The 15,264-nt window shown below is 42.8% G+C and overlaps 1 protein-coding gene across 4 annotated transcripts in view; it reads right to left on the reverse strand.

Moving 5' to 3' along the window:
• Nucleotides 1–3,674: 3,674 nt before the first annotated feature.
• The window catches only part of vps53 (VPS53 subunit of GARP complex), a 254,920-nt gene continuing 243,330 nt past the window's right edge, over nt 3,675–15,264 (reverse strand). For all 4 annotated transcript variants that reach the window (XM_085964898.1, XM_085964903.1, XM_085964902.1 and 1 more), the window contains 2 exons: nt 10,766–10,870; nt 3,675–9,248 (listed from right to left, as the gene is read on the reverse strand). In XM_085964898.1, the coding sequence (XP_085821024.1) occupies nt 9,078–9,248; nt 10,766–10,870 (276 nt within the window). In that variant the 3' untranslated portion in view covers nt 3,675–9,077. The remainder of the gene's footprint in view (nt 9,249–10,765; nt 10,871–15,264) is intronic.

The raw sequence follows: 15,264 nt of genomic DNA on the forward strand, positions 1-15,264 counted from the left end.
AACGCCTCAAGAACTTTCTACATGCTTATCCTTTATTGTCGACAAAAATGTGAATACAGAAAAATATCTGGGTGCTGAACTGGTGGGAAATGAACACTTCATGTTTTCACCAGTGATCGTGTTTGCTGTTCCCACTCAGGTGTAACCCACGTCATTTGCAACTTCTGTTCCCCATACACATTCCAGGACAACACATCTCCTACTGCACCAGAATTCCCCGCAGTCTTCAGCCTAGGATCCGGGCGTTGTCAGAGAAATTGTCAACAATGTTAAACCGTAGCAAAGTTGGAGCAGTTTTAGTGCCATTGAGGCCCCTTTTAACCAGAAAGTAGGTCGTCAGAAATATGACTCTTCACTGTTGTTTAATGATGTGCCTACTAGTGCCAGGCTCGCTGGCAGCTCCAGTAATGCCAGCACAGTGTTTTTGAAAGGCCATAATGATCTTCTTTGTTGCTTGGAGACAGGGCAGGAAAAGCACACTCTGGAGTCAGATAAAATTTCTCTTCAGACTACCCCAATATGGGAATCATACTCGTATGAGGGAATTTTCATACCATTTTGGGGGGGGGGGGGGAGAGAATAAAGGGAGAGGGAACTGCATTACAGCTGTGCCGGTGTTAAATCTTCCACATAATAATTCGGTGATCCTAACGGCTCATTTGGGATAAAGTACAGACTTATAGTGGTGCCCAGCTGTTCAATAATGTAACACATCCCATTACCCCAAAGCTCTTTTTTCATATTAGTGGAAGTATTTTTGTGTTTTCTACGACGAGGATGGGTTGCCTTGGAAGATTTTCTACTTTACACTGCACCCAGTGACAGTACTGAAGATTAATACAATCGGGTAGCGTTTCACCAACCTAGGTAGCACTGGAGAGAAACACTCATCAAGACAACTGGGGACTTCAGGTAGCCTGGTTAGATTACAGTCACAGACCCACCCACAGCCCCAAGAGCAAACATGCTGCCCAGCAGAACTCGATTTAGAGAGATCCCATTGGGAGGGTCCACTCCAGATTCAACCCAGCATTAACAAAGCAGAATAGACAAGAGATCTTCGGTGCCTATCACTGGGCTGGAACCAGTGGTGGGAAACCAAAAAGGGCCTCATAGAATTTAAATTTTATATTTCACTTTTCAACACCACTAATTCACTTGGAACGTCTCATGTTAATCCATCTTTAAATTTAGATCATATTCTATCGCTGAGCCTTAATCCATAAATTGCCTTTGAGTGCCAGGATAAACGTAGCTCAAAGATGAATGTTTTCTACCAGAACCAAATTAAAAAGAGTAATTCCTTTTTCAGTTTATAGCCATTCGTGATTTCTGGCTGCATTCCTCTGGAAAACCATTTTTTCCCTCCCCCTCTGAAATTTGAATGGTTGTCTTAAGTAGATGTTTGTGACTGCCTGAATTGGCTGTAAGATTAACCAGATTGGGCTACGACAAGCTAACTAAGCAGAAAAAACTCTCCCACAGGCTTTTGTGATTTTCATGGCAAAGTATAACAGTGCTAGGAATTTTTTTTTGTACTTTACCTTGCACTGAATTATATCAAGCATTTCTTAGTTGGGTAAAAGATTGATTTGCATTTATGTTGCGCCTTTCATGACCTCCCAAAGTGTTTTACAGCCAATGAAGTACAGGAAACTTTCGATTAACCGGCCCCCTAAATAACCGGAACGCTCTATCCACCGGCAAAATTCAGGAGTCGGTTCAGGTAACTTTTTTTACTTTTAGTTACTTTTTTTATTCCATTTGTTGCTGTGCAAGGGTGTAGCTGAAGCTGTTGCTAAGCTACAGAGACGCTTGCAAGTTGTGCCGATTGTTTTGAAGCAGCAACAGGGTTTGTTGCTTTATACGGAGCTCTGAGCTCCGTATCTTTTACTATAGCGTTCGGTTATCCGGAATTGTTGATGAACCGGCACCACGTCGGTCCCGTCCGTGCCGGATACCAGAAAGTTTCCTGTACTTACTGAAATATAAACAGAAAATGCCAGAAATATTCCGATGGCCGGTCAGACCTGAAACGTTAACTCTGTTTCTCTCTCCACAGATGCTGCTTGACCTGCTGAGTACTTCCAGCATTTTCTGTTTATATTTCAGATTTCCAGCATCCATAGTATTTTGTCTAAGTACTTCTGAAGTGGAGTCACTGTTGTAATGTAGGAAACGTGGCAGCCAATTTGCACACAGCAAGCTCCCACAAACAGTAATGTGATAATGACCAGATAATCTGTTTTAGTGATGTTGGTTGAGGGATAAATATTGCCCAGGACACCGGGGATAACGTCCCTGCTCTTCTTCAAAATAGTGCCGTGGGATCTTTTACATCCACCCGAGGGCCTCGGTTTAGCATCTCATCCGAATAGCACAGTGCATCTTCAACCACAACCTCACAACAGAAGCTCCCAGGCGCTTCTGAAAGATTGCCATTCCCACACTCTGTTCTTCCTGGCCTTTCCAAACAACAGATGATGTACATTCAGATTTGTTTAGTGCTGTGGATTTCTGTAAATTAACATCAAGTTAGATGCAAGTTTTTCTCTAATAGCTCTCGCTCACACCCAGAATGATGTTAGGTAAGGAGTTTCAAAATATTGACTCAGTGACGATGAAGGAACAACAGTATATGCCCAAACCATGATGGTGTGCTACGTGGAGGTGGTGATCCCATGGTACATCTTAAATGTAGATGGATGCTGCTACTTAATGTTTTAATCTGCGTATCTACTGAAGAAACCTTGCTACAGGTTATTAATGCCCATTTTCACTAAGAAATCCATGAAATGTATCCTGATTATCTATAACTCAACAAAATTATACATTAGATCAGATTGGGGCGGGAAGGGAAAATTTTAGTGATAGCCTTTTAAAACAGTTCGCCAGAGAACAAGACCATCTTTAGCCTGTCATTCAAGGCTCCATTTAAGCTCCTATTCTACATGCAAATGCTATTTGAACTGGCGCGGCCACCTGTCTAGTTTTGAAGTGGATGGTTTGGTTCTCCAGTGCTCGGTCTGGAAATGTCTAAAATAAACACTGGACAAAATCTGTTTTTTCAAATTGAGGGGCATACTTTTCCCCACCCTTGTGCCTTGTAAGTTGGAGGTTTTAACTGACAAGGCCATTAAGATCTTCAAACCCATCTTCAGCAAGAAAGGGATCAGAAGGACAATGTTTTGAAATCCCACTCCTGACGTAGAGCATCGCCGGCCTGGGAATGCTGCAGATTGGGAATTATGGCATTTCCCTCCCACCCACCACAAATTTCTATCCATTAATATTAACTGGTGCAAAATTGTGGGGCGCATGTACCGGAATCCTGACACTTGCTTCCAACCGCCAAGACTTCACATCTGCAATGCAATTTTATAAAATGACCCCTCAACTCTCACACCACATTCCTAGTGCCCTTTGACTCTATCCAGTTTTGGACTTGGCAACAAGTAGTAACCACTGTTCTAACTCACTAACACTAGCGTTCAGTCATACTTCAGACCGGGGACTAGAATTTCATCTTAAAAAGGGAAAACTGGAGTTTCGTCTCACTGTCCAGCTTTGCACTGCAATTAAACCATCAGTATAAAATGTACTTTACACAAAACAGGAGATACTATAAAATAATGAAAACATGGTCACAACAAAGTACTGAGGAAATGAAGAAATTCTAGTCATGTCTTTTTTATTGAAAATGTATTTAACAAGCTGGCCAAGACAAAGTCCATTTACAAGACACGGCACTACAGAAGCATTAGTCTCAGACAGTTTTACATTTATCCTTAAGAACGTGAATGTAACTCTACACACCAGGTCATTAAATGAAAATAAATACATCACATCCTCCCCCATTTTGTATTCCACCTTTTGTATATAAAGTTTCACCCTTCATCAAGGCAGCATCTGTGTATTTTAAAATCCCCTTTTCTCTCTCGAAGATGCGGACTCTTGCTGGGGCACAGCAGCTCTCCGGTACCTCACCCAAGTGGCCACTCACGAGTCTAGGCAGTGAGCGCTGGGAGGCTCCTTGACCATCGAGGGTATACTCACTTGGACATCCGCACATAGTCACTCACTCCTTGCGGCACAAGTCGGTGCACAGCGATTAGGAGCTTGTGCTCTGGTTGAGTTTTCTACTTCTCCATCCAGGGATGAGCACTTGTAGCATCCAAGAGCTGCCCTGGTCAAGACCTAGGATCAAACCCGTGTCCTTTTCGGGGTGTAATGCTCGCAGTGTATTCCTAACAAAGCAATCAGGAGTATTCATTTTACATTCAAATCATAAGCCCTAACCCTCAAAAGATCAGGACCACTTTGCAGAGTCAACAAGCTGTGCACTGGGGATGGATGGGACATAACATAATGTAACCATTTTTTCTTTTAGAATTGCTCAAGTTAACCAATAAAACACCATTAGGGCTGTGCCAGGGGTGGTTTGCAAAAGATTATTCAAATGATTACCAAATAATTGAGGTGCAGCTCGCTGATTCAATGTGGCTTTAGACATGTTGAATTATTTGATTATATTCTTCCCCCAAAGTTCATTAGCCTAAGGGCCCAGAGCAATGAATTTACAGACCAAAAATCAACAGCCTTGATATTACATTGTGCCATATTAGCGTACACGTGCTTAGCTCATTCATAGGACATTCCTATGCATGCTATCTTAAGAGGCTTTAACTCAATTAAGGGAATGGGTAAGACAACCGTTAAAATAGCAAATAAGGGAATTTCATGCACAGGGGTCAAGTATTTTGTATGCCAATATCACACGGCATAATTTCAAGGTGATAGTGTTTGATGGCAGTTGCAGTGTCATCAGTAATAGGTTCTGAACACTGAAAGCAACAGTGTGTTATTACTCTGTTCCTCCCATATTGGTTGCCTCAGTGAATTGTTTAATTAAATCAATTATTTACATTTCTGATTGGTTGTTTATGTTAATATTAAAATTGGTTATAATCAGCTAATTGGCACAACCCTAAATATCACACGGAGACAAATAAACACTGACAAATGTGATCAATATATACTTACAGGTCTGCATGGTGCAATAATGAGCAGACAGCTCCAACCGTGCATTTATTTACCGAAAGTACACAGCAGGCTCATTACAGCATCATACAAGGTTCAAACTGGCGACTGTTCTCTAACTGTGACCTGCACATGAAAGTTGTTGTGGAACCGGGCAGTAATCAGAAATAAGTAATTGAAAAAATTTACATCCTGAAAACAAGCACACGAAAGTTCTGTGGAAGAACCCAAATTTAAATAAACTTAATAGTAACACAAACCGTGGAAAAGAAAAAAAAACCACAGGCAATTCCAAAGCTAAATTGTGTTGTCTTATAGGGCCTGTCTTTCACATTGGGACACAAAGCAAGATGCACATTCTCCCTCCAGTCATGGCCAGTGTAAAGGTTCGTACTGATGTAGCTGAGTGCCTCGACAGATTTCACGGTGTTTTGGACATTGGGTATAAACTGTCTTTCACTATTTGAGCCCGGTTTTGGGTTGTGAACTTCACCCTCAATGCCAAAACGTTTGGCTTTAGACAGGCTGTGAAAACAAAGCTAAGACTGTTGCATTCAGCCCCTGTAGCCATGTTTCAGCTTGTCCGCGTGTTGGTCGTGGATGTCCCTTCGCGTTGTAATGTATTGGATGACGACAGGCTTCTTCACAAATACCAAATGGTCATCTGCTTAACTTCATGGTGTTTAAGTTAAAGAGACAAGTTTTTTATTCTTATACAAAATCACATCATTTGACTAGGGCATGAAGGCAAATGACAAAGCTAAACTCAAGAAATAGGTGTTCATTAACAGACCCATTAAGAAAGAAAGAACTTGCATTTATATAGCATCTTCCATGACATCCCAAAGCACTTTGCAGCCAATGAAGTACTTTTCGAAGTGTAGTCACTGAATCGACTTAATTCCAGTTTCTATTGTTGGTAACATTTTTTTAAATTAAAAACTGGAATGTTCAAATACAGTTGCAAGGATTTTCCCTGATGCCCTAATGGATGCAGAAGTATGCTGTACAGATTTAGAATTCCTGATCCAGATTCAATTTCTGTGCTGTGCTGAGTTAATTCATCTCAACGGATCACAGTTGGCCCACTAGAATTGGCCTCGAGACTCTGGATTGGGGGTGGGGAGGGGGGGAAGAGAGAGAGAGAGAGAGAGAGAGAGAGAACAATTTAATAGGGTTTCCACTCCTGATTGCTACCCAGTTGCCGGAAAGTGTATATTTCTGGACATTAGGTGAGGATAAAGTGGGATGAGGATAGGACTAGGCTTGGTTGTAATGGTCCTGGGGGTAGGACAACCTGCCAACGCTCACTGTCTGGGACTTGCACATAAAGGATAGTCACTGATTAAGGTACTGATAGGCAGCAGGTGTCTGTGGAACTGTACCCCAGCAAGCGTCAGTGCCTTCAGGAGAGGAAAATATTAGTGTGTAAAAATTAAACAATAATGACACCATTGGGTATATTTGCCTGTGTGTGTTAAGTTAATGATTTATTTTTACTGGTTTATAATGATGATGAGTATCAGAATTTTTTTTGATTTTATATATAGCCCACATCTTTAAAGTTTGTTGCATGAATTGACACGATTGCTCGCAGTTTTGCCTGTGTAATCACAAGGGGATTACAGTCTGCCCTTGATAATTCAAAGTCATCTTTGCGCTAAATAACTTGAATTATCCAATTTGAATTAAGCACTGAAAAGTAGGAATGTAGTGCTAACATGCTGAATTATTAGATAATTTGAAAGAAGCAACTTTGAGTAAGTGTAGCCTGTGCATGTTGATGCGGGTAAAGCTGTTCTGACAATGGTACTAAGTTTTTATGAATTCTATGAGGGCCACAGTAGCAATTTTACATCAAAGTCAGTTTCAAAAATGGCCTTTTCCTCCGCCTAACAGAAAGTCCTCCCTCTGGGAAGATCAGAGCAGTTGGGATTCAGATTTCTCCATGAGTGTTTGTGTTGTGGTGATAGAGGAGCTGGTGCTCTCAAAGTGACAAAAATGAATTGCTCAGGGAAATTTTAAATGTCCCCACTACAGGAAACTTTCGATTAACCGGCCCCTAAATAACTGGAAATGTCGGTTAACCGGCAAAATTCAGGAGTCGGTTTCAGGTAACTTTTATTACTTGCACAGCAACAAATGGAGGAAGGCAAGGGTTTGGCTGCAGCTGTTGCTAAGCTACAGAGACGCTTGCAACTTGTGGACGTTGTTCTGAAGCTGTTGCTAAGCAACAGGGTTTGTTGCTTTATACGGCGCTCTGAGCTCCGTATCTTTTACTATAGCGTTCGGTTATCCGGAATTGTTGCTGAACCGGCACCACGTTGGTCCCGTCCGTGCCGGATACCAGAAAGTTTCCTGTATTTGAAGCCAGCATCAACAACAATTGCTCTCAGGTCAGACCATGTGTGGGTTATAGCTCCCAGCAAGGTACAGCTCCCACTATTCTCTCCCAAATACTTTTCTTAATCCCACCCCAAAAGAGCAGCTATGCTACACCAGTGACAGTTCCATCTCCCACATTAGCCACTTCTTTGACCTTTCATTGAATATTCCAAGGCTGTCAGGCAGTTTAGGCTGGGGGCTCCTGCCTACTCGGAACAAGTTTGCGATTGCCCAAATTTATATCACTTCTCGCTCTTCCAGCCACTGAGGACTTTCATCCGAGCACTGTTCAAGATCAAAGCCAAGACCCACAGGTGAAATAAGAGTGCTCTCACTTGCTGTGCCCCTCAGTCTTTTATGCAATAGCCAGTGTTAATGCTGATCTGTGAATGAGATTAACTGAACTATATCTTAATCTTCTGTCCTTTGCCCAAGATCACTTCTGTATGGGATTTCATTTAATGCTTCAGCAAAGACCCGATAACACTCATTCAAATCAGAAACTAAGTTAGGACAGAAACTCATGATATTCCACTTGTGAATCAAACCTTCTCAAGTTACCACCCGATTTCATTTTAGTTCATTTAAAGAGTATTACGAATTCATAAATCTTCAGCATATTTTATACTTCTCTAATGTTACCTCGTAACATAAGGAGTTAAAAACATACGTAATTATTTTGCAGATACACTAAGTCCTCTATTATGAGGTCTTTGAGACCACTCAGTGAGTGGGGGCATCGGAGACAGTCTGCACTCTTTCCATTAACAAATGGTTACTGTACTCAATGTCCTGGTAATATTCTGAAGGCTTCTGGAGTGCATTACAGAAAATACACCCCATGATGTGGCAGAACTTCAACACTCAAACATGTTAACTGTGTAATCTTTTCTTTGAAAAAGTGAAATTGCGCCATTGGTCAGTGGAACAAATTGGGTTTCATAACCTCCGTGATCAGTATTTAGTTCTGCTTTACAATTTCCATCTGGTCAAGTCTGTCACCATAATGGGATCTTAACACAGTCCTGTTCTGTTGGAATTGGCAAGTCCTAAAGTGTTATGGTCACTGTCTTTACAGTTTCTGTTAACTGCTGGGTGATTACTCCATTAGTAAGAAGTGTTCCCCTTTATTTATGTTTGGAAAGCCTCCTGCCTCGAACTCTTGGGTGACTGTAGCTGTATGACTGCATTAGGCCCATAAGGAACACAAAACTATCTTTTGTGCGAAATGCCTGTGGCACAAAAAAAACTCACAAAAATGTTGCTAATTGCTGTTTTATATACATGTCCAGGTGAATTTGAGCCTCCCGTGCAATGTCAGAGTGTGAAACCGCTCAGGGCAGCTCAGACTTCCGACTCCCAACCAGACTAATAGAACATATATTAGACAGTAAGCTCTGGAGTGGTCTCTCGGCTCTGATCTGTCGGAGGTTTCCTCAGTGGAAACGATTACTGTAGTTGCAATTGTGAATTCAAATCTCCAGGAACAGAAACAAAACAAACTGGGTGGCTGTTGATCCTGCAACTGAGAAGAGGAGGAGGAGATGGGGAGGGGAGGGGAGGGGGGGTGAAGGGAAGGACCTTTGCCAGTTTGGGAACCGGATAGAGCGGTTATCTCACCAAGCCTGATCTCTGCCACTGTTGTGCTTTGTTTACAGTCTCTTTTTAATGAGTTTCTCCAGTTTACGGATCCTGGAAGATTCCTGTTCAGGGGACGGGGCAGACAGCGATGTTGTTAAACTGTTCTCTCCACCTGAAGGAGGGGTAGGTAGCCTCTGTCGGAAAAGTTCCAGCATGCTGCTCTGCTCACTCCGCTTCAGACCCTGCAATACAGAAAAGGGGGATTTGTACCAAAACAGCTATTCCTTTTAATTTACAGGTACACTTTTTAGCTGGCACTTGGATTTACCCAGAAGGAAGTCATACCCTAGAAGCTGAGGCGAACTGCATAGACGCATCTAAGGGGAAGCTAGATAAACATATGAGGGAGAGAGGAATAGAAGGTTATGCTGATAGGGTTAGATGATGAGGGAGGAGACATGTGTGCAGCATAACACTGGCATGGGCCTGTTGGGCTGAATGACCTGTTTCTGTGCTGAACATTCTATGTAATTATTCCACACCCTGTTTACCGCTGCTGGTCATCTCTGTTTCAGTGATTGCACCTGTAAAGCCATAATATCTCAGCCCCAGAGCCACAATTTGGTGAACGTCAATAATTAAAAGTCTAGTTCGATTTTCAATTGCTTCTGATTTTAGGGTTTCAAAAATAGGTTCTTAAAAAAGGCACTTGAATTGATTTTATTGTAGTACGACAGACTTGAGGGTGTAATTTTAGGGCAGTGCTGTGATACTCCAATAAACTGCAACTGAATGATAGAAAGCGAGTTCTCATTGGCGATTCCCCACATGGTGAGTTTGCCATTGCCATCTTGGGCATGCTGCCACAGGGCAGCATGGAAAGGAGCTCGAGGGACATCGCAGCAGCTGGCTGAAGAGCAGCACTGAGGTCGCCAGTTTCTGGGAAGCTATGGTGGGGGCAACAAAACTACAGAATCCTCATCATAGTCGGGTCGACTATCGTCGGACCTCCTCTGACTGTCCTTCGCACCTCTTTATTCATCATGCATTGGAGACAATGTTCCCCCTCATTTTTTTTTTAAGGGGGGGGCGGGTGCGTGGTCCCTATGCACGGTTCATTCAAAGTTTCGCACATGCGCAAAATTTCACAGTTGAGAAGCCGGTCTCGGGCTGCGCGGGACTGGCAGACAGCTGCGCGGCTTAGAGGGAACATTGATTGGAGACTTGTCCACGGTCGCACTTTCATTGACTTGGTATGGACTGCGTCACAGCTTGTGGATGTCATTGGCTAATTCAAGGATTAATTCACATGCTTTTTGATGGCATCTCCTCCAATTTCACAACTCGCCATCGAGGGATTTGAAGTCTCGACCTCTGGGTTGCTAATCCAGTACCGAAACGACTGGAGTACCGTACCCAGTTTGGTGGGCTTGAACCTCTGACCTAGGAACCTCTGACCTAGGAACCTCTGATACTACATGAGGCCTGAAATTAAAACAGAAAATGTTTGCCCAGCATCTGAAACAGAAAGAGATAGGTGTACATTTGGGTGGTTTCAGATAAAAGGTCCCATCCCAAACTTCAATCAATTTCACTCTTTCAGATGCTGACTGACCTACTGTGAATTTCCAGCATTCATGGTTTTTCTGTTCATCTCGTGTTCCTGCTCACTGCTGCCCTGCTCAAGGCTGAGGTGAACACAACACTGAGGTTTTAATTTAACACCTTGATTTAGCAGATATACTTCTGAAGACCTCACCTTCATGTCAAGAACTTTCTGAAATGTGTCCGTGCTACAATCAGCCAGGAGTTTGATGTAATTATCTACAAACACCACAGATGCTTCATGAGGAGCCATTACCACCTATAGCATTGAGAAAAAAGTTAGAACATGGTTAGGGAAGAGTTTGGCTGTTCATCACTTTGACTAGTTGAATTATCAAAAAAAGACCAGTGTTTACATAAGACCTCATCACATCTCTCAAAGCACATCACATACAACGTCTCATTCATGCCATTAAGATAATCCCATTTATATTTTGCCTTATCGCGCCAATATGGCAGCCATTTTGCCAGAGCAAGATCCCACAAACAGAAATGAAATCAATGCCCAATTAATCTGTTTATGTTGTGTTCATTGACTGAAGAATGGTGGCCAGGACACCAGGAGAAAACTCTATTCATCATTGAATAATGCCATGGGATCTTTAACACCCACCTGTACCAAAGGAACAGGTGGACAGGGCCTTGGTTAAATGCCTCACCTGAAGCATATGGTACAGCAATTCTGCTTGTTCCTTTAATTCTTCAATACGCACCCCAGTCCTCACTGCCTCTCCTCTCTTTCCCACCACCCCCCCCCCCCCCCTCCAACCCCCACCCCGGTGCCATTTCCTCCTTTCACCATTGTTGATGTTCCCTCTTTAATCAGGAGGAGAACATAGTTTGAGTGGATCTGGACTTCTCCATGCACTTCACCACTGCCCCAGGATATGCTACCGTGGGGCATGATTGATCTCGTCAGTTGTCTCTCTTAAAACTATCGAAGTACTCCATTGTCATCCACTGATTTACTTAGTGGGCTGGTCAAGAATTAACAGCGAGGGTAACCTAGAAGCCAGATCATGGAGTCTGATCTTTATCCTATTTTAATGTTATATACACTTCTGCAGTATAATGTAAAGGAGTGACATCTTATGGGCAAAAGTCTCACAGCCAGAGGGCCCTGAGTCACAGTGCCATTGTAAAACACTGGCAGGGACAATCATCAATCTAGAATACTGGAAATACATAGTAGGTTCATCAGTATCTGAAAAGGAGAAAAAATACATGAACCTGTCTTTTCACTTTTCAGATGCAGACAGACTTGTTGTGTATTTCCAGCATTTAATTCCAGCAATCGTTTTTTTAATGTTTTTATTTCATCCACAAATATATTTACAAAATTTCAAACCTTTTCAAATATTTAGCACTTTTATTTAATGCCATTACATCATACCCCTAGAAATAGTGCATACACTCTCTTGTACACAGTTGGCAGTCACAATTCATAACATGTCTTAAAGTATTAAATGGATCCACCGTCCACTGCATGGTCAGGTGAAGTGTGACACTTTTTCCAGAGAGATTTACAGTACTTGGTAATCCTCAGACCTTGCTCCAACTGCAGCGGACAGTGTGGAAAACTTTCTCCCAGCACAAGCAATACAAGAATGCCCTGGGACTACTCTCCCTGTGGAGAGTCGATCGGCCTCTGCTCAGTGCCTTCCCTCGGCAATCTGGCCGAAATTAGGAATTTAATGGAGTGCAGCACCAGCCAATCTAGAATGTGGAATAATGGAATTTATTTTGCAGCTGGGGCTTTTCCAGCACCACACTGAAAGAATCTCTTGATCTGTTCAAAGCAAAATGCTCCATCTAAAGAGGACAATGGAGATCCTAAAAAACAACTATTCACAGCTGTTGGTTTCAATTCATCCAGGCAAAAAAAAACCAAGAAATGCAAAAGGTTTCCATTTATTGCATTATGAAAAACAGCACGAGTATTAGTGCTTCAGTGAAGGAGAAAAGAAATTATTTTTTTTAAATGCTCATTTTTAAAGCGAGGTTAATGACTGTCCTGAGTGCACTTTACTCACAAATCTTTAGTTAGTGGATCTTCCCTCATGGGTAGGTTGTGGTCTGGAATATGGTTGTGATAGTTTGCCAATAAGAGAAAGCTGTGTTTAATTGGGCCCATTCTCTTTAAGGCTACTGCTCCAGTACGGTGGGTAACTGGTGTATGGAGGCAAATCCAGGCAATTCTAATGGCTTGTAAACTCCTGGGGTCAAGTAGAGAGCCAATTACAGTTGCTTCTAACTTTCAGTCTTCAGGTCATAGGAAGCTAGGAACAGGAGTGGGCCATTCAGCCCCTCGAGCCTGTTGCGCCATTCAATTAGTCCATGGCTGATCTGTATCTTAACTCCATTTACAGGCACTGGCTCCGTAACCCTCACTATCCTTGCCTAACAAAAGATCTGCAAGAAACTAGTGGCTGACTTGCTGTTTCTTTAAAAAAATACTTTTACATCTGCAACAAAGTGTGGAGTCTGTGGTATAACAAATAGCAGACACAAGGGAGTAGATTTTCCCGAACCTGTCGGGAAGGCGGTGGGACTTCCCCTTTCGGGTTTTTGACCCGCCTACTTCGACGTCCGGCCAATCCGCGCGATTTCCCCTTGATTGACCTTGTTGAGTCCGCCCAGTGGGCACAGCAGACCAATTAAGGGCCACCCGGCAACAGGTGACGTCACAGACTGAAGTTTCATCTGTCAAGAGTTCTTGACAGATGAAATATCAGCGTTTCACAGCTGTTTGAAGCTGTTAAACACTGACAGTCTGAGTTCTACCATGAGTCATTCTGCACAGACTCAGTTAGAACTCTCAGCAGCACTCAAAGCTGAAGGCTGTCACTTTTCACAGATCACAGCCGTTCAGCTTTAAGTACCAGCTGAGTGATGGGCTCCCGACGGCTACAGGAAGAAAGGCTGTTAAGGTAAGTACAGGTAAGTAAAAGTTCTTTACACACTTTAGACACACCAAACACACTTACCTTTACACTCATGCACCCATCACTCACCTGAGCGCCAACATCGCGACCCCTCCAACTCCTTCAACCCGACGGCCCGCCTGCTCTAACCTGGCGTGGTTTGGAGCCGTCGGGAATCAAACACGACACCCCTCAAAATAGGGATTAGGCTAAAAACTGCCTGTTAACTACCTGTTAACAGGCAGTTAATTGGCACTAATCCCTTCCCGCCTGGTTTCAGCGGGTCCCAGTGCGGGGCGGGTACCCACCGCCCCTGAAACTTACGTGGGGCGGGGTTTTGGGCGGGATGGTGTCGGGACCCCCAAATTCGGGATTCCCCCCCCCCCCCCCACATACTTGAAACCCCGCCTGACGGCTCCACGAAAATCTAGCCCAAGAATTTTAGATTCCCCCATGACTTTGCTCACAGTAAGTCATATATACGGACAAGAGCATTATGCTATAAAACACTGCCAATGTGGCTCTTTAACGCAATAAAGTCTAATTGCCATCAAGTAAACACAGGGTGAGATGAATTACAGATTGGAAAGTTCAAACTCTGCCTTTCTCTTTTTAAGATTGGCTTGTATCTGCAAGTCGCATCTGATGTGTGATGAACCAACACTGGACTCGATGGTCTGATATTTTGATAGTCCAAAGTCAAACCTTGAAATACAGCCTTGCAGTGACAAAGGCCTGTCCCTAATGAGGAGAAAATCAGATGGAGAAGTGGCAAGTGAGGAAACAATTTTTTTTTGGGTGAGGAGGGGGGGGGCAGAAAAACCACAGGCAAATATAAATAAGATGGCAGCTGTAACTAATTGATTCATGGCAAACATCTCATGTTCTAGCAGCTGATTCCTTTATTAAGGCTATCATTTCCAAAAGAGAAATAAAAAGCCAAATTTAAGTTGCTCCTCTTTCAGTCGACTGCTTCACTGATATAATATTTTGAAGGTGTCACAACCTCCACATTATCCATCTCCCTTGTGGAATACTTCATTTGACAATAGAATAATAGCACTACTTTAAAAATTGAAGCAGTAGATTTAGAACTTTGAACTCGAAAGACTGATTTTAAGAAAAATGTAAAGATAATTTAAACCGTATGGTTAGCTTGCCAATTCACACAAAACCTACACACAAGAACGAAAGACATAGGTTTGCATGGGGGCGTCTGGAATCTACCAGGACCTTGTGGTGTCCATCACACTCTCTCCCTCCCTTCATCTCCTACCCCCTCTGAGCCATTGATAGATTAACTTAGCAACAGTCGTGGCCGACTGCCAGCATGAACAATAAAGGGCCCTTTTACTGTTACCTAACTATACTTTTTTTTTCCAAAAAGGCACAAACATTGCCTCCCTTTCTCCCTCCCCACCCCCCACCCCATACAAGCACCATCTTATGAATCTGAATTGCCTAGGACACTGGTCAGTTCACAGATCTTAAATAATGGGAAACTGTCTGAAGTAAGACATTGCCAAGTTGTGTTGATGCTCTCAACATAACGTTTAAAATCGTGTTTGCCTGGATAACAAAAATCTGGATTCAATACCAGTTGATATTTCAGACGATTTTGATAATACCCTGTATGTTCACCATAACATATGTTAACAACATAGCTTACCATTGCTTGGGTCTGGATTAATTTGAAGTACACAAAGGAACTGATCAGTATTTGGTGTGA

Source organism: Somniosus microcephalus, chromosome 22, assembly GCF_052327205.1.
Source record: "Somniosus microcephalus isolate GS21.2 chromosome 22, FLI_Smic_1.0, whole genome shotgun sequence".
Lineage (NCBI taxonomy): Eukaryota > Metazoa > Chordata > Chondrichthyes > Squaliformes > Somniosidae > Somniosus > Somniosus microcephalus.